The 23,332-nt window shown below is 35.7% G+C and overlaps 3 protein-coding genes across 3 annotated transcripts; all 3 read left to right on the plus strand.

Annotated features, from left to right (window-relative positions):
• Nucleotides 1-745: 745 nt before the first annotated feature.
• On the plus strand, nucleotides 746-8,616 carry LOC140826258 (uncharacterized). Its single transcript, XM_073188461.1, has 3 exons — nucleotides 746-1,119; nucleotides 1,682-3,670; nucleotides 8,231-8,616. The coding sequence occupies exons 2-3, from the start codon at nucleotides 2,368-2,370 to the stop codon at nucleotides 8,299-8,301; spliced, it is 1,374 nt and encodes a 457-aa protein (XP_073044562.1). The 5' UTR covers nucleotides 746-1,119; nucleotides 1,682-2,367; the 3' UTR covers nucleotides 8,302-8,616.
• A 2,107-nt stretch (nucleotides 8,617-10,723) lies between these two features.
• Nucleotides 10,724-12,056, plus strand: LOC140828216 (peroxidase RIP1-like). The gene is made up of 3 exons (XM_073191201.1): nucleotides 10,724-10,972; nucleotides 11,062-11,256; nucleotides 11,336-12,056. Exons 1-3 carry the CDS (start codon nucleotides 10,754-10,756, stop codon nucleotides 11,882-11,884), a joined length of 963 nt encoding a protein of 320 aa, XP_073047302.1. The 5' UTR covers nucleotides 10,724-10,753; the 3' UTR covers nucleotides 11,885-12,056.
• A 7,795-nt stretch (nucleotides 12,057-19,851) lies between these two features.
• LOC140826259 (WEB family protein At2g38370-like) lies at nucleotides 19,852-22,567 on the plus strand. Its single transcript, XM_073188462.1, is given in 3 exon segments — nucleotides 19,852-20,229; nucleotides 20,703-22,058; nucleotides 22,060-22,567. Coding segments are annotated over 3 exon segments (1,677 nt in total). The 5' UTR covers nucleotides 19,852-20,043; the 3' UTR covers nucleotides 22,195-22,567.
• The last annotated feature ends 765 nt before the right edge of the window (nucleotides 22,568-23,332 follow it).

Below are 23,332 nucleotides of genomic sequence, written 5' to 3' on the forward strand. Positions count from 1 at the left end.
TTTATATTTTTTTCGGTTTTTTGTCACGTCAAAAATGAATTTGTAATTTTAGTACAGTAAGTAACTTGCATATTTTTTCATTTTAAATTTGGTCATGTTAAAGGTGAATTTGTATTTTTGTCTTCTAACTTGCATTTTCTCTTCATTTTTTGTCAATTCTTTTATCGGAGTCCCTCCAGTTTCCTTCCAAAAATTCATGTCAGCATCCACGTTCACTACATAAGTAATTTTTGACGGACACGACAGACTCTGGTCAAAAAGGGAAAAAAGAAAAAAAAACATAAATGCAAACACAGTGTTAATATGGACCAAAATGAAAAAAAACATGCAAGTTACATGATTAAAAATGAAAATTTATTTTTAACATGACCAAAAGTGGAAAAAATACAAACTAGAGAATCAGAAATGTAATTTCCGAACTAAAATGAATTTGGGATAGTGTTGTGCAGTAAAATTACATTTTTGATCATGTAACTCACATATTTTTCATTTTGATCGTGTTATCATTAATTCACAGTCTTAATTAGTTCACTAAATTGTAATTTTTCTAATTTTATTCATTTTTCATCGGATTGCCGACGTAACATCAAACACATTAGCTAGTGTTTTCTTGTAGTGGACATGAAAACTGTGAGAGCCCAGCCCGTTAGCCCAAGCCCAGCCCATTTAGTAATTAATATATTAAAAAAAAAATAGATATAAAATAATGTAAAAAGAAAAAGAAAAAAAAAGATCAGAAGCGCTTTCTCCTTCCCGTAACTTCCGCCAGCTTCGTTTTTCATTTTTCTTCAATTTCGAAACTTTGACCTTCGATTTTAGCCGCTCCGGTCGCAAAAAAATTCAAGTAAATATACGGTTTGAAAGCTCCCGACGAGGGCTACGTTTTGGTACCCATATTGAAAGGTTTCTCGACCCGTTTCGAAAACCCGTATTCTCTTTCTCCGTCGAATTGCCGCCCGTACGTCGCCGGAATTCGGAAATTGACTGAGGGCTTTTGTTCCCTATGTCATAAGCTTCGTTTTGGTATATATATTGAGGTACGAGAATTGAGCCGATTTGAGGATTGGATTATTCAGAAATCCTTAAGAAATTCAGTGGTAAATTAAGGGTTCAGTTGAGGTACGCATGAACTGTTTTATTATGACGTCTATAGTGATGTGAAATGACGTTAAGTATTATGTATGAGTTGTGGTGTGCTTTATGTGCTTTTGTGAATAACGTGATTGCATTCACGCATTTATTTGAGTTGATCTCATTAGTGCATAGCATTTCGAGCCTTGACTCCGTTGATTGCTATTGTTACTGATCTATCGAGTTGTAGCGTCATCGATGGAGTGGGTGGGTAGGATTAGCACTCCTGATGACTTGCATGAGGACTGAGCGGGTCGCACCCGTACCCTCGATGCTACGTGCATGGATGAGCGGCGGCATGTTATTACGTTGCTGCAGTCCTGGCACGGGTGGCCACTGTTACTGTTGCTGATGCGTTTCATTTGGACTCCGCCTTGGTATCCATTATTTTGTTGTTGCCTTTCACGCATTGCATTACATTGCATTGCATCACATTGTACTTGATTTTATTTCATGTCAGTTATATTTGTCGTAATATTACTGGTTCGTCGTACTGGGGCCCGACCCCTCGTTTCTTTTTATGCTGTGGTTGTTTTTGATGCCATAGCAGGTTATCCAGGAGGATTTGACGCGTCTGGTGGAGCGTCAGGTAGTGGTGCCCAGTCGTCGAGTCGTGGTTGAGAGTTCCCAGATATATATATATACTATATTATGGAGTCATACATTTACCGGGGAGATGCCCCGTGTAGCTGTACTATTATTTTTACGATGTTTTGAATTGATAGTTGTGTGATCGAGCCTTGCCGGCTCTGCATGTGTTTAGTCCTGGCCAGTGCGGCTATAGGTTTGTGAATTGATGTTATGACTTTATTTCGAGTATATAAATGTTGTTGTGATATTTTGATATTTTTGGGATGTCCTATTTGCGAATAGGTCATGCCGAAATTTCTGTAGGCCCAAAATGAGAAAATTTTAATCGCTTTCGCTGTTTACATTAATAAATCATGGTTGTTTGGTCATTAAATATTAATCAGGAGCACGGGCCCCACAGTTGGTATCAGAGCGTAACTGGGATATGCTCGAATTAGGGTCTAGGGCACTTGAGTCTAGACACAAATAACATGATTGTGCATGTGTTTGACTATTTGCTCTTATTTGAATTATTTGGTGTGATTTGATTGAATTTACCTGCATTAGAATGACTAGCTGATTAGGCATGGTATGTAGTAAAAAAAAAGCCTATAAATTTCTTTTACCTGTTATCTGCTTGTGGATTTAATCCTAGTGTCTTGTAGAATGGCACCTGGAGGAAGAGGTAGAAAAGGAAAAGAAATAGCACAAGAATCTGAGGCGCAAAATGTTCGAGGACTTGCAGATATCATTAGAGATAGACGTGGTCGACCTCGAGGACAAGTCGCTCAAAATGTTGAAGAAGAAGTTAACCAAGAACCTCCTCGACCTGAAAGACCTGGAGCTAGACAGGTAGCGATTGAGCAAGAAGTGGAACAACTGACACAGAAAGTTGGAGGAATGCAGTTAATAATTTCTCAGTTCCAAGAACTACGTCCTTCAAAATTCTTTGGCAACGAGAGCGGAGAAAAAGCAGCAAGCTGGCTGAAAAGTATAAATCATCTATTTAATTTGTTGGAGTATTCCCAAGATATTAAATTGAAGCTTGCCATCTACCAACTTAAAGATCGAGCACAACTCTGGTGGGAAGCCACAGAAGAAGCAATGAAGGACTCTGGTGAAAGTATTACTTGGGATGCTTTTCGTGCTCACTTTACCCAGGAATATGCACCGCCATCATATTATGCTGCTAAAGAAGAAGAGTTCAATCAGTTGGTACAGGGCAACAAATCAGTGGTGGAATATGCTTCACAGTTTTCTGCTCTTTTGCCCTATGTTCCACATGTTGCCAGGAATGATCAGGCTAAACTATCACGTTTTCTGCATGGGTTGCAGCGGACTGTTCATACGTTGGTGATGACTGGATCGCCTAATACGTATATTCAAGCAGTGGAAAAGGCGAAGAAAATTGAAGCAAGTTTGCTTAGAGGAGATCCCCAGCCAGGTCCATCATCTGTTTCTCAGGGATCTGGGAGTAGTATGTCAATGCCAGTGGATTTACCTCCATATCAGCCTGTACAGTCATACCAACAACCCAAACAGCAGAGGTACAAGGCAAAAGGAAAGCAATTCAAGAAGAAGTCTCAATCCAGCTCCTCCAGTTCAGGCAGTGCACGAGGGGGAGGTTCTGTTGGGTCGTCTAGCACTGTGCATTGTGACCGATGTGGTGGTCGACATTTTAGTTCCCAATGTGTAGGAGTTCAGGGGTCTTGTTACGTTTGTGGTCAAGTTGGACATTTCGCCAGAGTATGTCCTAATGCACAAAGACAGCAATTTCAGCCACAACAGTCTGGACAAGTTCCCCGAGTACCAGCTTTCCAGCCACATGCTCCTGCACAGTCATTTCAGCAATCTGGTTATCCACCGCCTAGAGGTCCTCCTCAGCAACAATTTACAGTGCCACAGCAGGCTAGAGTCCATGCATTGACTCAAGACCAGGCTCAGGATGCACCAGGAGGAGTGATTGCAGGTATTTGTTATGTTTTTGACTATCCTGCACGCATATTGATAGACACAGGAGCATCTCATTCATTTTTATCTGCCGCATTTGTTGATGAGCATGAGATTGCTACTATTCCTTTGTTGGATACTGTGTCAGTTGCTACTCCTGCCGGTGTATACTTGATGTCCCATGAGATAGTTTTGAACTGTGTGATTAGATTTGAGGATAATATTATGATAACTAATCTAATCAAATTAGCTATGTCTGATTTCGACTGTATCCTCGGTATGGATATATTGACGAATTATCGAGCTACTGTGGATTGTTTCCATGGAGTTGTCAGATTTAGACCGTATTATGGCAGCAAATGGAATTTTTATGGTTATGATTCACAGTCTCGAATTCCATTAGTATCTGCAATGGAAATGTTCAGGTTGTTGTCAATCGGCAATGAAGGATTTTTGATCTATGCTCTTGATGCAACACGGGAAGAACGATTGAAAGTTTCAGACATTCCCGTTGTCAAGGATTTTCCAGATGTATTTCCTGATGAGATTCCAGGTTTTCCACCTCAAAGGGAAATAGATCTTAGCATTGAATTGATGCCGGGGACAAATCCTATTTCTAGAGCACCATATCGTTTAGCTCCAACAGAGTTGAAAGAACTCAAGGAACAGTTACAGGATTTACTGGAAAAAGGCTATATCAGACCCAGTATGTCACCTTGGGGAGCTCCAGTATTGTTTGTAAAGAAGAAAGACGGAACGATGAGAATGTGCGTCGATTATCGGCAGTTGAACCGGGCTACTGTGAAGAATAAGTATCCTCTGCCGCGTATTGACGACTTGTTTGATCAGTTGCAGGGTACTTCTGTGTATTCCAAGATTGATCTTCGTTCCGGATACCATCAGCTCAGAGTCCGAGAGGAAGATGTTCCTAAAACAGCATTTCGGACACGTTATGGACACTATGAATTCCTAGTCGTGCCGTTTGGTTTGACTAATGCTCCAGCGGTTTTTATGGATTTAATGAATCGTGTATTCCGGGAATTCATAGATAAATTTGTTATCGTTTTCATTGATGACATCTTGATTTATTCTAAGTCAAAAACAGAGCACAAAGAACATTTGAAATTAGTTCTCCAAACACTCAGAGAAGCGCAATTGTATGCCAAATTTTCTAAGTGTGAGTTCTGGTTGGACAGAGTTTTATTTTTAGGCCATGTTATATCTGCACAAGGAGTATCTGTTGATCCTAATAAAGTTGAAGCTGTTATCAATTGGCCTAAACCAACCAATGTGTCTGAGATTCGAAGCTTTTTGGGATTAGCTGGGTACTATAGGCGTTTCATTGAAGGATTTTCTAGAATAGCTAGACCTATGACCCAGTTGACACAGAAAGATCGACGTTTTGTATGGACTGCAGAATGTGAGTCTAGTTTTCGGACTTTAAAAGAAAAGTTGACCACATCTCCAGTGCTAGCTTTGCCTTCAGGCTCAGGTGGATTTGTTGTCTGTACAGATGCTTCTTTAAATGGACTGGGTTGTGTTTTGATGCAAAATGGGCGAGTGATTGCGTATGCTTCTCGTCAATTGAAGTCACATGAGACTCGATATCCAGTTCATGATTTGGAGTTAGCTGCCATTGTGTTTGCATTGAAGATATGGCGTCATTATCTGTACGGAGAACAGTTTGTGATTTATTCTGATCACAAGAGTCTGAAGTATCTTTTTACACAGTCTGACTTGAACATGAGACAGCGTCGATGGTTGGAATTACTTAAAGACTTTGATTGTGAGATTCAGTACCAACCAGGGCGAATGAATCAAGTTGCAGATGCTCTGAGCAGAAAGGTTCAGCCTAAAATGTTGACATCTTTGACTATTTCAAAGATTCATGAGCATTTGGGAACTTCAGGATGGACTTATCAGTCTAAGGGCGACTACTTTATAGTTTCATCTATACAAGTTGAACCACAAATTGTTTCTAAAATCAAAGCAGCACAGAGAACTGATCCGCATGTTCATAGATTGAAAGAATTGACTCAGACAGGTCAATCAGAAAAGTTCAGTGTTGCTTCAGATGGATGTCTGCGCTATCAAGGTAGACTTGTGGTTCCGAATTTGATAGATTTGAAAGAATCTATACTTCGTGAAGCTCATTGTAGTCGACACAGTGTTCATCCTGGAATGAGAAAGATGTATCATATCTTGAAATCTCATTACTGGTGGGAAGGTATGAAGAAAGAGATTTCTGATTTTGTGGCTAGATGTTTGACGTGCCAACAGGTTAAAGCTGAGAGAATGAGACCTGGTGGTATGTTACATAGTCTTGAAGTACCACAGTGGAATTGGGAGCACATTGCTATGGATTTTGTGACACACCTACCTCGTTCTAATCGTGGTTGTGATGCGATTTGGGTGATTGTTGATAGATTGTCTAAATCAGCCCACTTTATTCCTTATGATCGTACTTGTACTTATAAGAAAATGGCGAAAATGTACATCGATCATGTGGTGAGATTGCATGGTGTGCCCGTAACCATAGTATCAGATCGTGATCCCAGGTTTGCTTCGAAGTTTTGGGGTAGTTTGCAATCAGCATTGGGTTCAAAGCTGGCGATGAGTACTGCATATCACCCACAGACAGATGGTCAGTCTGAAAGGACCATTCAGACACTCGAGGATATGTTGCGAGCAGTCGTGATGGATTTCAGGGGTGGTTGGCAGGAATCATTGTCACTTGTTGAGTTCTCTTACAATAACAGCTTCCAAGCAACCATCGGAATGGCACCATTTGAAGCTTTGTACGGTAGAAAGTGTAGATCTCCGATATGCTGGGAAGATGTAGGAGAAAGACAAATGTCAATGCCAGAATTTATTCAAGAAATGAAAGAGAAGGTTGAAATGATCAGGAAAAGAATGAAAGCAGCTCAGGATCGTCAAGCCAGTTATGCTAATAAAAGGCGTAGGCCTTTAGAATTTCAGGTTGGCGATCAGGTTTTCTTGAAAGTATCACCGTTTCGTGGTACTATGAGATTTGGGCGCAAAGGGAAACTAGCTCCGCGTTATATTGGTCCATATGCGATTGTTGAGAGGATTGGCACTTTGGCTTATCGTTTGGACTTACCGCAGAGTTTGTCTGCGATACATGATGTGTTTCATGTATCTATGTTACGAAAGTATGAGCCAGATCCTTCTCATGTCTTGAGGACTGATGAGGTGGAGTTGGATAGTTCCCTTAGCTATGTTGAACATCCAGTGCAAATCCTTGATCGCAAAGAGAAGCAACTGAGGAATAAGACGATTCCACTGGTTATGGTGCAGTGGAGTAGACATGGGAGAGAAGAAGCTACATGGGAATTAGAGGCTAAGATGCGTCAGGAATGGCCTCATTTGTTTGAAAATGTAATAAATTATTCCATGTATTCTGATTTCCCAATGTACTATCAGTGGTAAATGTTTATAAACCACTTTTGTATAAATGTTATGTATGCTAGATTTCGAGGACGAAATCTTTTATTAGTAGGGGAGAATGTGAGAGCCCAGCCCGTTAGCCCAAGCCCAGCCCATTTAGTAATTAATATATTAAAAAAAAAAATAGATATAAAATAATGTAAAAAGAAAAAGAAAAAAAAAGATCAGAAGCGCTTTCTCCTTCCCGTAACTTCCGCCAGCTTCGTTTTTCATTTTTCTTCAATTTCGAAACTTTGACCTTCGATTTTAGCCGCTCCGGTCGCAAAAAATTCAAGTAAATATACGGTTTGAAAGCTCCCGACGAGGGCTACGTTTTGGTACCCATATTGAAAGGTTTCTCGACCCGTTTCGAAAACCCGTATTCTCTTTCTCCGTCGAATTGCCGCCCGTACGTCGCCGGAATTCGGAAATTGACTGAGGGCTTTTGTTCCCTATGTCATAAGCTTCGTTTTGGTATATATATTGAGGTACGAGAATTGAGCCGATTTGAGGATTGGATTATTCAGAAATCCTTAAGAAATTCAGTGGTAAATTAAGGGTTCAGTTGAGGTACGCATGAACTGTTTTATTATGACGTCTATAGTGATGTGAAATGACGTTAAGTATTATGTATGAGTTGTGGCGTGCTTTATGTGCTTTTGTGAATAACGTGATTGCATTCACGCATTTATTTGAGTTGATCTCATTAGTGCATAGCATTTCGAGCCTTGACTCCGTTGATTGCTATTGTTACTGATCTATCGAGTTGTAGCGTCATCGATGGAGTGGGTGGGTAGGATTAGCACTCCTGATGACTTGCATGAGGACTGAGCGGGTCGCACCCGTACCCTCGATGCTACGTGCATGGATGAGCGGCGGCATGTTATTACGTTGCTGCAGTCCTGGCACGGGTGGCCACTGTTACTGTTGCTGATGCGTTTCATTTGGACTCCGCCTTGGTATCCATTATTTTGTTGTTGCCTTTCACGCATTGCATTACATTGCATTGCATCACATTGTACTTGATTTTATTTCATGTCAGTTATATTTGTCGTAATATTACTGGTTCGTCGTACTGGGGCCCGACCCCTCGTTTCTTTTTATGCTGTGGTTGTTTTTGATGCCATAGCAGGTTATCCAGGAGGATTTGACGCGTCTGGTGGAGCGTCAGGTAGTGGTGCCCAGTCGTCGAGTCGTGGTTGAGAGTTCCCAGATATATATATATATACTATATTATGGAGTCATACATTTACCGGGGAGATGCCCCGTGTAGCTGTACTATTATTTTTACGATGTTTTGAATTGATAGTTGTGTGATCGAGCCTTGCCGGCTCTGCATGTGTTTAGTCCTGGCCAGTGCGGCTATAGGTTTGTGAATTGATGTTATGACTTTATTTCGAGTATATAAATGTTGTTGTGATATTTTGATATTTTTGGGATGTCCTATTTGCGAATAGGTCATGCCGAAATTTCTGTAGGCCCAAAATGAGAAAATTTTAATCGCTTTCGCTGTTTACATTAATAAATCATGGTTGTTTGGTCATTAAATATTAATCAGGAGCACGGGCCCCACAGAAACCATACAAGTTAAAATACCAAAAATATATTCTTCACCTGTCGTTGATATATGCTAGATTTTAGTGCGGGCGTGCGCCTACATGCATTACATATATATTATACACACACGGTAGCGGAGCCACGTGGTAAAACCCGAGCTTTTGGGTGGTCCAATTTTTTTTAAAAAATATAATATTTAAATTTTATATAATTTTGGATTAATATCATATGACCTGCTCCGCCACTGTACACATGTGTGCGTGTTAAAATTACAAGTATCAGATCTTTCACCTAAAGTTTCCAACTGTTCATAGGAAGAAAAAGAAAAAAAAAGGAGATTAAAAAAAGCTACGCGTTTTACTTTGTCGGGTCAACTTTGGCTCATAGAATGATTATGTATTCTGTACACGCAAATCATATTAGTTAAACCAACCAAGTCTGAGACAATTGTCAAAGACAAATTATATACATTTTTATAACCACAGTTGAGATAAATTATGCTCAGGAAAAGGTCCACAGAAATTTTCATCAAATAAATATTGATAACATTTTAATTTAAAATTTTAAAATATATTTACGGAAACATCATATATTCAGAAGCACATAAATGCCAAAAAACATTCTATTTTATTCAGTAAGTAGAAAAATAGCAGACTTAATTCAATAATTTTCAACATATACTTTGATATATATATATAGTCGTTAGATTCCAATTCTCAAGATTTGCTGCAATGTTTTCGAACAGTATATAATCAGATCATTGATGAACTTATATATTCCTTCAATCATCCGAGTCAATTGAGTTTTTCAATTCTAGCTATCCATTATTTTGTGATAGCATAGAACGGTAGAACTTTAATTTAATTTTTATGTGGAAATTATGCAGCCATGCATCTAATCTAAGTCCATGACATCGCTTATGACAGTTAATGAAAGCTACCCCGATTGTATTATTATTAACTCTAAATTTGCGTCAAATGATAGGATCCATCGTCATGGTGTTTGAAAAAATTCAGGGGGGAAAATCCACTTGATATATTAATAAAAGAAAATTGCAATTTCAGTGATGTAAGTCAGTCTGTTTTAGGTTTTAATCTTGCAACTTTTCCAAAGTTTAGTTTTCATATAGTAATTTGAATTTTTTTTATTTTGTCATTTTTCACTAAAAAATCTATAGATATTGGTTATTTGACACTGATACTCTCCCATATGGCTTGTGCGACAAAAATAAGCTAACGTTGCACACAATAAAATATACAAAAACAAAAATAAAGGGAAATGACAAATTTTTGCCTCCTATTTTGATGTATTGATGTTCGTTTTCTTTATTTTATTTTTTATCATATTAATTATAATTTGAGTAATATGAGCTTAATTCTGGTCACATGTGTCACGTAGAAAAATGAGTATATAAATTGTATTCAATGAATTTAGTGATTTCGAATACAAAAATATTAAAACAAAACAAATATGAGTTACTGTATGAAACCAAACTTCGAAAAATTATAATACTAAAACCCAAAACATACCAACTTACTTAATCTATAAACACCCGATCCATTAATACCAAGAGGAAGTCGTAATGTGTATAATTAATTAGCCTAGTCTAGATATTTGAATATTAACGTGTTTGCGATTCTTCTTTGTTAATTAAACTAGTTGGAGTCAAATTAATTTGTAGCTTACTTAACATGAATTTACAAATATAAGAAGGTAACTTGCTTGCGAATTCTATTGACCTCATCAAAACTGAGGAAGCAGAGTAGACGAAATGATCTGCCCAACCATCGGGTATGTTATCCCAAAAGTAACCCATATGTCTCTTTCAAATTCAATAATTTTATTTGTACAACTAATTCAACCAAAAGGCCATGCAATATTAATGATACAAAGTCAGAGGAGAAAGTTTCCCGAGGATCAGTTTGAAGATATATTAGTAATTAATCCCTGAGTTTGAATAGTCCCAGTCTAGCTATTAATATTTTTTAAATCTTTTTCCGATCCTTGAGATGCTAACTATATATAGCCCCAACTCGATCAAATCAGCAACAACAAAGTTATTGCATAATCTTATACACGTATACATTTAACCGAAACAATGAAAATGGTTTCACGTAGCTGCTTGTATCTTGGAGGCATAATTATGTTTTCCTTTGTTGCCACTGCGATTTCAGGCCCCCTTGATCCGAATTTCTATGATAAAGTATGCCCACAAGCTCTGCCAGCCATCAAAACAGTTGTGTTGGAGGCTCTGCGCCAAGAAAGGCGCATGGGCGCATCGTTGTTGCGTCTGCATTTTCACGACTGTTTTGTCAATGTAAGTATTGATATAATTCATATATATGCATGCAAGTAAGTAATTGATTTTGTTTGCTTGTTGATATATAAATTTTCATTGTATTCCAGGGTTGCGACGGTTCCATTCTTTTGGACTCGACATCAAGCTTTACAAGTGAAAAGTTTTCATTGGCTAACAACAACTCGGCTAGAGGGTTCGAAGTGGTCGATAGAATCAAGTGGGAGGTCGACCGAGTATGCGGACGTCCGGTGGTTTCCTGTGCTGATGTTTTGGCAGTTGCAGCTCGTGACTCAGTTTTTGCTGTAAGTATTATATGAATCAACGATTATCTTAGAGAATGATCAATTTATATTCAGATTCATCATGCATGGATGCATGCAGCTAGGAGGACCATACTGGAAGGTAGAACTTGGAAGAAGAGATTCAACCACTGCAAGCATTACTACAGCAGATGCAGATATCCCAGCACCATTCATGAATCTTCCCCAGTTGATCGACAATTTCAAGAAACAAGGCCTAGACGTGAAAGACCTAGTCGTGCTCTCCGGTGGCCACACGTTGGGATTCTCTCAGTGCCGCGCCTTCAGAACTCGCATTTACAACGACACAAATATTGATTCCACCTTCGCGAGACAGCTACAAGCCATTTGTCCTCGTGTTGGAGGCGATTCGAACCTCGCTCCTTTGGATCCCACGCCTGCCCATTTCGACACTAAATATTTTAGTGACTTGACGTTGAGGAAGGGGTTGTTGCCGTCGGATCAAGCATTGTTTAATGGAGGTGAAACCGATTCTCTTGTGAAGGAATACAGCTCGGACCTTGATGATTTTGGTGAGGACTTCACGAAATCAATGATCAAGATGGGTAATATCAAGCCATTGACGGGTAATCGAGGCCAAATTCGATCAAATTGCAGGAGGGCGAACTAAACTAATTAATATATGAACGTACTTGCTGGTTAATGTTGCTGATTAGTTTCTTGAAGGTTTTATGATTTATTTAATTCTTGTCCCCTGGTATTAATTTATGATAACATAAAGTTTGTCCAAACATCCATTGTTATTGTTGTTATTATGAAAGAACATGTTCTTAAAAGGTCAACCCAGCAGTTGTTATATATATATATTAAACCTATTTTTTTTTTTTATTCCTATAATATATTGTAATCTCCATTTTGTCCTCTTTATGTGTAGGCATGACAATTTTCCTCTCAAGTTTGAGGCCACACAAGAAAAACCCGAAATAAAACGGGTTTGGGAATTTTTCAAATCCTCGAAGCAAATTGGGGACGGGTATGTGAATGTTATCCACATCCTCGAACTCTGACTTTCAATAACAATATCATTACTGCTACTAATAATAATGATTTTTCCTAATAATTAACAAAACAAAAAAGCTGAAATACATAATATTCAAATATCGTTCATGATTCAACTCGTCACCTCATGATAATTACGTGGTTTCATATTATTTGTTTATTAAAAATATGAATTAACAAAGTTAGTATTTTATTTAAGTAATATTAGTATGTATATATTAACAACTTATCAGACCATTTAAATTAACATAAAATCCACAAACAAAATAAACCAACGCATAAAAAAGAGAAAAACATAGTTATCAATCCAGCTCGACTAATACAAACTCAAATCTTGGAAATGAGTGGGGGAGGGGATGACTAATAGTTAATCGGCCCACAAATAGAGAGAATAAAATTCCATGCAATAATAATTGTGTGCATAAAACTAATTCAAACATTTCATCAAACAGATTTTGCTAAATATCTTTACATCAAATATGAAATAAACATGAAGGATAGGGAAATACAGACCATAAGAAAATAAGGAAAATCTAAAAAAAATACTTACTCTATTTTCTTTTATATGTTGGGTTAAACATAATTGGAATAAAGTATCTACCAATAATCGAACTAATGTCGGGTACTGATCACTACTTCAGACTTTAATTGTGTCTCAATTGCTGATCCCTGCATGTGTTATTAATATATGTATCGGAGCAATGCGCCATATGTGTTCTTTTAAAATATATTATTTATGTAATCAAATAATATATTATTAATTAATTTTATATGAAATAAATCTGTTATAAATAGTTTTATTTTTATTTAATTTGACTTATATTAATAGTTTTTGTGCTTCTGATTTTAATTAAAAAAAGTTGTTTATTTTGTGGTCATGAACTTTTATAATTTGATAAGGAAAATTTTATATTAAAAAAACCATTATTAATAAAATCTGTAAACAAGAATGGAGGATGCCAAAAAAAAAGACTTTTGCAGATATCGGCTGTTGGCTCAAGAAAGACAAAAATAACTACTGGCTATATATTTCCCACTCATCCAACACCATGACAAGGTTACAATTTGAACCAGTACAAACATACTGTATATATATGCATATAAGCATAATATATGTAGTAACTGAAGGAACGGGAAGCACGAAAGAAAAGCAAAACCAACTCAAGACACGAATAAAGTACCAAGTAAAAAATAGTGACGCAAAGAGCTTAGGCAGATCCACCGAATACGCCCATCACAGTTCTTATCATCCGTTAATTAAACAAAAATGGGAAGTCGGAATCCTCTAGAAAACCCAGCTCAAAAATCGTCTTGGCTTGTGAAGATCTGCAGTAACTGGTGTGATCCCTGAATCAGAAAACCAAGAATTCGAAGACGAAGATTTTGGGAGGGAGGGAGGAGAAGAATATGTGGAGTACTGGGAATTCTTCTTGATGAAATTCATTCTCTTTATTAAAGCGTGTAGCACCAGCTTGGATCCGGAGTACTTTTTCTTCGAGCAGCTGTTCGATTTCCTAGCGTAGTAGGAGGGCGGAGGCGTGAGAGGGGGGATGCTAAGATCGTGGGGAAAGGTAGTATGCTTAGGGGTACCAGGACAAATCTCCCACACGAAGGGAACTGCACCCGAAACATCCCCATAGTATAGTACTCTGAAAGAAGGGCTGGATTTCGAGCTGTCCTTGGATAGAAGCTTGTCGAATAGCTTAGCATCGTCATGTTTGATTCTGAATGAATTTTGATGAAAATCAGGGCTAACACAAGGCATCGTTGTCTTTGTGTGTGTATATATCGGAGTATTAATATATTATACGTATGTATATTTATAGAACAATTTAATTCATGTATATATATACACAGATGACATCAGTTTGCTGGGGAAAATAGAACAATGGAGCCATTTTGACTTCTTTATGGCGGTTGCGTGCGGACTAGCTGAATATGTATCAACTGTTGGGGGTAGTTTAGGGACGTTTTGATCTTGTTAAAACTTATATATTGCAATATATATATATATATATATGATATCAGTCAACAATATTACAATTTTTTCTTATATATATATACAGCAAATGATGAATCGCTTATGTTTTATGATTATTCATGAATGAAGGACGTCTTTTTCATCAGGTTATGGGCAGCATGAAAGGTGAATTTGGGATTTAGAAAGGCATGAAAGGTGCTAATTAGATCGAAATCAACTTGCCATTGATGATGCATCATGGGCCAGTTTATGCTACCTGATCAGGAATATTTCTTCATATATTCTAATATCATTAGGTTATGTGAGTCTTTCACATTTTTATAAAAATTGACGTATAAGTTGATGATTAGTTTAACATTTGACAACATTATATGTGAGAAATATATTCCAGATATAGAATAATCATGGATCATATTAAGCTATGCGAGCAATTGTTATCTTATAAACTTATTTCTATTCACATATTATGCCATACATGTGACTAGTGAAGAATCGAGAGTTTTGGAAAATCTGATCGTTTTCAATTGTAGAAGAGGTCGAGATTCGAACTTTAGTGAAAGTAAAATATTTCACCCTAGTTGTAACAGTAATAATAAATAAATAAAAGAATGGCAATTAACTTATATACATTATAAAACATTTTATATAAAATCAATAACAATTTTGTGAAATGATGTATATCGTTACAAGACACGGAAGGTTTTAAAAAATCTCTCATGGTATTCAAATATGATTGGAAGATACATATGTGTCTTTGATATGTATAGATTAATCAATTTTTATTAATTTTGATAATATAGATTAATCAATTCTCAAGGGTTACATTAATTGACATTAAAAAAAATACCAATCGACATTTGGATCAGATAATGCATCTCAAATCAACGTAAATGTCATGTCATGTAGGGCCTTTGATAGTACTGATTTGATTTATTTTTTAACTAATTCATTAATTAGTCAGAAAGAATTTTATTTAAACTCTTAATCATCAGTTGCTGATCAAGTACTTAGTACTGGCTGAATATAGTTCATTATGTTACGTCTCTCATGATAATATTAAATAAAGAGAAATTATAATTTTAATATCAAAGTTGATTTATTTTGAGTTTTAATTTAATTAAAATACATATTTTCGTTGCTATGGATTGAGTGGAGAATTCTAGTGCAGGAGTAATCTTCATTGCCCAAAATATTGATATAATTCTCTCTGATGGGCGTTGCGTTGCTTTGTTGCTAAAAATAGTGACACCTTTTCGAAGGGTCGGACTTCAATGGGGGAGTGACCTGCCGAGAGGTCGGATCTCGTTTGCCCAAAATATTGATATAATTCTACCTCGTTCGTTAAAATGGAGATCAATGAGGTCGACCAATCGGATCCAAGATGCTCCAAGGCGAAAGGCCGATCGTTCGGGCCTGAGATGAGCTCCGGGATTATCTGGTGGTTGGGCAATCTCTCGGGCTTTAGACTATTTGGGTTGTCGAGAGTGGACCGAACCTATCTTATGTTGAGGGTTATTAGAGTATGCACAAAGCTGGGTTATCACAATGCGGTAGCTGTGGGTCACTTTGATTTTTAGTTTTTTTTTTCTTTTTAAAATAAAAAAGGTTGTTTTGTTGTGAAATGATGTATGGATTGTTTATGTTCTACAAAAGTGGTTTGTGGAATTTTTAAATTTTTTGATGTAGTAGGACTCAAAAAAAAAGGTCGAGTTTATAAGTTCAGGAATCGATACACCCTAATATGATAAGTTAAATATCACAATTTATTTAAAGGACCGAAAATAAGATCCTTTAAATAACGTGAATACTTTGTGACAAAAGTTTGTGTGAGACGGTCTCACGAGTCGTATTTTATCAGACATATCTTTTATTTAGGTTATCCATGAAAAAATATTACTTTCTATGTTACGAGTAGTACTTTTTATTGTGAATATTGGTAGGATTGACCAATTTAACAGATAAAGATTCGTGAGACCGTCTCACAAGATACCTACTCATACTTTATTATGACATTAAGAACATAAACTAACATTTAGCTATCTCCTTTACATATCCCCAGTTTTCACTTGGGCTGGAAAACTATTTTCTGGACCAACAATACTGATTATATATCTGTTTTGCTTTAAAGTTCGAAAACATTAATCAGATACATATATTTTTACTTTAATAATTTTTTCAAGAAAACTTTTTGTATATAAAACTTTGATTAAATAACATATTGACATATAAATTTTTATTTATGATTCAACTGATACATATATGCAAAATTAAATCAAGGAATGCAGATCATACCCTTTGTATCAATTCATCAGAGAGGAACTCGGCACAAAATTCTTGACAGGAGAAAACGTTACCTCTCCCGGGGAGGAATGTGACAAAGTATTCACTGCATTGAGCAAAGGATTGATTATTGATCCATTGTTAAAATGCCTGGAGGGTTGGAATGGTGCACCACTTCCTATCTGCTAGTGTAATCTCATGTTCAGAAATTCAAGTTGTTCGTTGTTTAAAAAATAAAGCATGTGTTTCAGATATCTGTTCTTTTTGTTTAATTTTGTTTCCATAAGTTGCAACAGCTTGTAAAAATATCAGATACTGTAGCTGTAAAACTTAAAATCCTTTACTTGATTTGCAGTGTTATATGTAGACAACTTTTTAATTTTTTGGATCAAACTGAAAAATATAATAAGAAAATTGTGACATCATTATTTAATTGCAGATTACTACCACGAGATTTCGTAATTTGTTTCCAAATTATATATCGGAAACAATGTTGACATATAAATTTTTGTCACAAAGTATTCACGTTATTTGAAAAATAAAGATTTGAAAAAATATGTCAATATATTATTTAATCAAGATTACGCCCATCAGAGAAAATTATATATCGGAAACAATGTTTTAATTTTGTAATTAAATTAATTACAACATTTATATATATATATATATATATATATATATATATATATATATATATATATAGATGCAGATCGAAAAGATATACATTTTTATTCTGAATTGATGCAGATCGAAAAGTGATACATTTTTATTCTGAATTCCAACCTTTTTCTTATCTTTTAAATGGAAGTTTGGGCTACGCGGGCGGGCTATCCATTTGAATCGATGCCAGGCAAATAACCATATATCCTTAGAGAGTTCATTTTTCAAATCTTTATTCCAAATCAAATCTAAACTAACTAATTTTGGTGATTTTTTTTTTAGCTAAAAATTCTTGTAAAATTGTTTCACGATCTAATTTTGTAGAATTGATTTCCGACTTGACTCAACTCATAAAAAATGATTATATTTAATGTTAAAAATATTATTTTTCATATTAAATATTTCTTTCCCATGCATGACGACTAGAACAGACAAATCAAAAATTTCACTTTGAATTTATCGACCAGACTCATAGATATAAAACTACTAAACCATCTCATAAGATTCCTGCTCTTTTATAAAATATCTTAATTAATTTTAAATTTCATCTCCCATTAAAGCATCCACATTTGTGTTCAGATTAGTGGACGAGTCTTAAAACACCCACCAACATTCAATAGCTTGACCGTTCATTTCTTTTTTATTTTTTAATTCCTTTTAAAAAAAAATTTATAACAATAATTTATCATAAATCATAAAATAAATAAATATATGAAATTATAAAAACCTAAATTTATATATATATATATATATATATATATATATATATATATATATATATATATATATATATATATAAAGTCATACAATAAAAATCTATGAATTAGTATTTTACATATTTCAAAACATTTAAGCTATATATTATTTTAAATGGTATAAAATGTGATTTTTTTTCTTATACTTCTTCAATTCAAATTTATAATAAAATTTTATTTTAAAATAAATTACATTTGTATAATAATATGAAATAATTTTAAGTAATAAAATTCTTAACAACAACATTATTATTTATTTTAAACAATAATCATTTAAACAACGTAAATAAAATTAAAATTATATTTATTTAATATAGAATAAGAATAAAGATTGATGACTGAATTGTGACACTCACAAATAACGAGCGTTGATGTTAAAAAAATGTGAGAGGACAGAAACTTGTGTGAGACGGTCTCTCGGGTCTTATTTTGTGAGACGGATCTCTTATTCGAGTCATCCATGAAACAGTGTTACTTTTTATGCTAAGAGTATTACTTTTTAGTGTAAGTATGTATATGGTTGACCCGTCTCACATATTAAGATCCGTGAGACGGTCTCACACACACACACACATATATATAGAGTGAATCTCATGTGAGACCGTCTGTGAAACAGATCAACCCTACTCATATTCACAATAAAAAGTAATACTTTTAGCATAAAAAATGATACTTTTTTTCATGGGTGACCCAAATAAGATATCCGTCTCACAAATAAGACTCGTGAGACCGTCTCACACAAGTTTTTGCCCCATATATATATATATATGGTTTTAGTAATTTTTTCATATCTACTATTTTTCTTTACTATATTATGGGGTGAGTCTATGCTCCTCCAGGAGTCATACACCCCATCTTCTTTGATTGACACGTGTCCCATTGTATTATTTTTTAAAATTTCTTTCTCTTGTTTTTTTATTCCTTTAATCATAGTTCTTCTTTTATGTTTGTACCTTGTTTTAAATGTATATGGATACTACTATTATATAAAACATACAGTCTTTAACTATTATAAATTGGGTGTATTTTTTTACAGGATAATTGAACACCTCAAAGTTCTGGACATCTTTTGAAGATTTTGAATGACATTGCTTAAATATGTTTTTGCTCAAATATTGCAATGAAAACATAATGCTACTCATCTATTGGTTGGAAAATATATATTGTTTTTATGATGATTGTATCATGTTTGAATTTTAGTATCATTTACATCGTTTTTTTAGTATTATGATGTATTTTTTTTTTTTTTTTTGCATTATAAGGAGTTCAAATTTAATTTTAGTAAATATAATTTTTTTAAAATATTTAAATTTTATCATATAAAGTCTTAAACTTTTAATTGAATCACTCAAAATTGAATTTTTCAATTTTATGCGGTAGGAAAAAAGTCAAATAACAAATAAATAGTAAAATAAAAAAATAAGAAATATTTTCAAAAATAAAAATTAGAAAATAAGAAAGAACCAGAAGCTCAAAACTTATCAAAGCAATTAAAAAGAGAGAAAAAAATCAGAAACATGAAATAACCAATGAACCATGCTTAAAGCAAAACAAAACCGTTCTCAAAAAAAAAAAACAAAGAGAAAGTTAAAACATAATGTAATATAATAGGACACGTGTCAATAAAAAAGAGATGAGGTGTATGACTCCAGGAGGAGCATAGACTCACCCTATATTATGTACATTATTTTACGCACCCAACAAATATGCAAAAAAATTAGTTAGTGGGTTAGGTCTTTTAAAATCTGAATTTATTATATTAGATCAAATTTGAAGAACCGATACCCCAAAAATCTTGTAATCAGATTAACGTAAGCAATTAAAATTCAAACTATTTGTAGATTAGTCTTGATATGCCAAGATTTAAAATTTAAAACCTGTTACCTAAATATTCTGGATTTAATAAGGAAATCTCGAAAATATTTCCCTCCCAACCGGAATCTGGGAATAGCTAAATCCACAGAATCCAAACGTTGGGACTCTTTTTCAATCATCACACTATCCAAAGTAAGTTAACGTTACTCTGTGAGTTCACTCTTCTAGACTATATATACATACACAAAACAGTCGCGCAAACAAGCCACACTTGTTGCAATGGCTGCTGAAGCTTCCAAAATCCTTGGCCTCGGGCCCGTTAATTTGCTCAACTCAGAGGGTGAACCCGGCTCGGAGAGGGTTGAGATCGACACATCAGCGCCATTTGAGTCGGTTAAGGAGGCTGCCAACCGGTTCGGTGGAATGGGTTTCTGGAAACCAAGCTCCCGTGTACATGCCTCTCAGGTTTATGTTTTGTTCGTTTCTGTTTTTGGGTTTTATTTTTTCTGCGATTTCGTGTGAGACAATGGCTTCGGGTTGTTGGGGTGTGGAGAATTGCTGGGATTGACGAGTGGTGGGTTCATGGAGACTCTTTTAAGCTAATTTTGCTGGTAATTTGATATAAAAGTCTACCCCTTTATACCAAATTTAGATTCATAGTTTAGTTATGCCTTCTCTCGTTTCGTACTCGTATCCCATCTCCAAAGTCCATTTACAGCATCCTACACCTTTGTTTTCAATTTAATATTACTGTACGATATTTGCTATAGTTTTTTATCACTGCTTCAGCCGTAGTAACGATTTCTTTATTGCTGGAATGGATTTGGACATGAACTTCCTATCCGAATTTTCGCAAATTTTGCCAATGTGTGGCTAGAAACATGGCTAGTTGGTTGACTAAGGCGAGTTGTGCTGTTTTGTTATGTTGTTCGTGACAGCAGGTTGACGAGAAGTTTAATATTGCCAAAGCAGAGAAACAGGCGGAACTGATGGAAAGGGATCTAATTATCAAGGAAAGGGAAACACTGGATGTTTTAAAAGAACTGGAAACCACTAGAATAATTGTTGAAGAACTGAAGTTCAAGCTGCAGAAAGAAGCATCCGAAACTAATGCATTGGCCAAAGAAAACTCCAGGAATCATAACAATGTGCGTTCTGTTGCTGAAGAAGCAGAAAATGAAAACCATGAAAGCAAGATGAATGTCTCTGATGCTCCTGGAATCATCCTACTTGAGCTGGAACAGGCTAAGATGAACTTAGCAAGGACTACTACTGATCTTGTAGATATTCGAGCTACAGTCAACCTGTATAACAAGAAAATTGAGAGAGAAAGAATGTTGCTCGAGAAAACCCGACAAAGGTTGTCTTCTAATACCTCAAAAATTTCGCCTCTTGAGGAGGAGTTAGACCAGACAAAACAGGCCCTAGAGTTAACCAAACATACTGAACTCCAAGGTAGTTCTCCTAATCACTTGGACATTGTCACGAGAGAGCTCCAGAAACTAGGTTCTGAGACAGAACAATTTAAGGAAGTTGGGAGAGCAGCAAGATCAGAAGTTTTGAGGGCATTGTCACAGATTGAACAGACAAGGAGTGGGATCAAGACGGCGGAGATAAGGTTGGTTGCGGCTAAAAAGATGAAGAAAGCAGCCAAGGCTTCTGAAGCTGTCGCCCTTGCAGAAATCAAAGCGTTATCTAATGGTGAAAATAAGTCCAATGCTTCAGAGCATAAATGCGAAAGTGTGACTCTTACTTTGGAGGAATACTCATCCTTAATCTCCAGAGCTATAGAAGCAAACGAAGCTTATAAGGATAGAGCAGTACTGGATGCTAATTTATCAAAGACAGATATCTTAAACAGGGTTGAAAACGTAACTGAAGAACTCAAAATTAGCAAAAAGACATTGGAAGAGGCATTGAGTAGAGTGGAAGCCGCAAACGAAGGTAAACTGGCGGTTGAAGAGGCGCTGCGTAAGTGGAGATGTGAGCACAGTAAGAAACAGCGGTCCGTGCACAACTCTACTAAATTTAAAAACTCTCATCGATTCCTCCACCGAAAGGAATCTCATATGCTCGATGAAAATGGTATGAATCATGGGAATGACGAGTTAAAACCTGTGTTGAAGCCAAGTCTATCGATTGGGCAAATATTGAGCAGGAAACTGCTCCAAACCAAGGAGTACGAGAATGGGACAGAAGGAGAGAAGAGTCTCAGGAAGCGCCAAGTGTCACTCAGACACTTTCTTAGCAAACATAATGCTAATCCACATTCTCCTGTCAAGAAAGATAGTAAATGAGAATCTCGAATTTCCTTCACCGAAAAACAAGTTCAGTTTTGCTCGAATCACAATCCTGGTGAAAAAGCAAATGAAGAATAAAAAGAAGAAACCATCCTCAATCAATTTGAATGTTTCTCAGCTAGAAAGATGAACTTACTTAGGCGGATCGTCAGTTAAACTTGTTTTTCAAATTATTGAAGTGTTTTATTAAAACCTATGCTTATTAGAGTGGTATATAGGGTGTCATTTAACTTGTGTTAAGTTGATGTCTGAGTCAGAAAAAGGTGTATGTTTTGAGTTTGGGCTTGAAGATGTGTTGGTATTTAGTGGCAGAAGGAGCTGAGTTGTTGGTTCCTTGCGGTAAAAATATCGTTCGCATTCTTGCAACTTAGTCTTGGGTCACGTTGTCTGCTAAAGAACAACGATATGTGAACATAATCATAGTTATCCGAGGACGAAGCAGCTTACTGTGTATACATTTCGATTCGATTAAATGAAAGGCAAGCCAATATGTTTTTGTGACACTTTTATTGTGATAGTCATTTTCATTCGACCGATAACTTTTTACTTTGGCAAACTTCATTAGCTATGATTTATTTGATTGTCGATGTATGCTGAGCGGCCATCACAAAATCTACTATCAGCATCTAAATTTATTCCAATCCGAAAGTAAGAAGAATATCTATGCTATTCAATCGCTAGAAATCAGCATTGATTTGTTATTGATGCATTTTATCAGCATTTTTGTTGAGGCATCTACATGCATGATTAGATGCTAATATGAAATAAGTCATCCAAACAATTCGTTGCTGCATTGCGCTGTTTTGTTGCTAAAAATCGAATCGTGACACCTTTTCGAAGGGTCGGACTTCAATGGGGGAGTGACCTGCCGAGAGGTCGGATCTTGTTTGCCCAAAATATTGATATAATTCTATCTCGTTTGTTAAAATGGATTTCAATGAGGTCGACCAATCGGATCCAAGATGCTCCAAGGCGAAAGGCCGATCGTTCGGGCCTGAGATGAGCTCCCGGATTATCTGGTAGTTGGGCAATCTCTTGGGCTTTAGATTATTTGGGTTATCGAGAGTGAACCGAACCTATCTTATATGCAAAAATAAGGTTAATTTATAATGAAAATTAACATTAATACATATTTTACCCCTCATCACTTATATGTAGAATTTATTTAAAATTATTTATTACGTATTATGTTATGTCACATATAATATGTAAATAATTAACAATAATAATAATTTGATATTGGATAGCATTAATTGTTCATCTAAAAG

Source organism: Primulina eburnea, chromosome 3 (assembly GCF_022965805.1).
Source record: "Primulina eburnea isolate SZY01 chromosome 3, ASM2296580v1, whole genome shotgun sequence".
Lineage (NCBI taxonomy): Eukaryota > Viridiplantae > Streptophyta > Magnoliopsida > Lamiales > Gesneriaceae > Primulina > Primulina eburnea.

Excerpts from the sequence above, each read along its gene's own strand:
- LOC140826258 (XM_073188461.1), top strand. The coding sequence starts at position 2,368 with ATGGCACCTGGAGGAAGAGGTAGAAAAGGAAAAGAAATAGCACAAGAA. Across the intron at positions 3,671-8,230 it reads ACCAGGAGGAGTGATTGCAG|GTTATCCAGGAGGATTTGAC; the intron begins GTATTTGTTATG and ends ATGCCATAGCAG.
- LOC140828216 (XM_073191201.1), top strand. The coding sequence starts at position 10,754 with ATGAAAATGGTTTCACGTAGCTGCTTGTATCTTGGAGGCATAATTATG. Across the intron at positions 10,973-11,061 it reads TTCACGACTGTTTTGTCAAT|GGTTGCGACGGTTCCATTCT; the intron begins GTAAGTATTGAT and ends ATTGTATTCCAG. Across the intron at positions 11,257-11,335 it reads CTCGTGACTCAGTTTTTGCT|CTAGGAGGACCATACTGGAA; the intron begins GTAAGTATTATA and ends GGATGCATGCAG.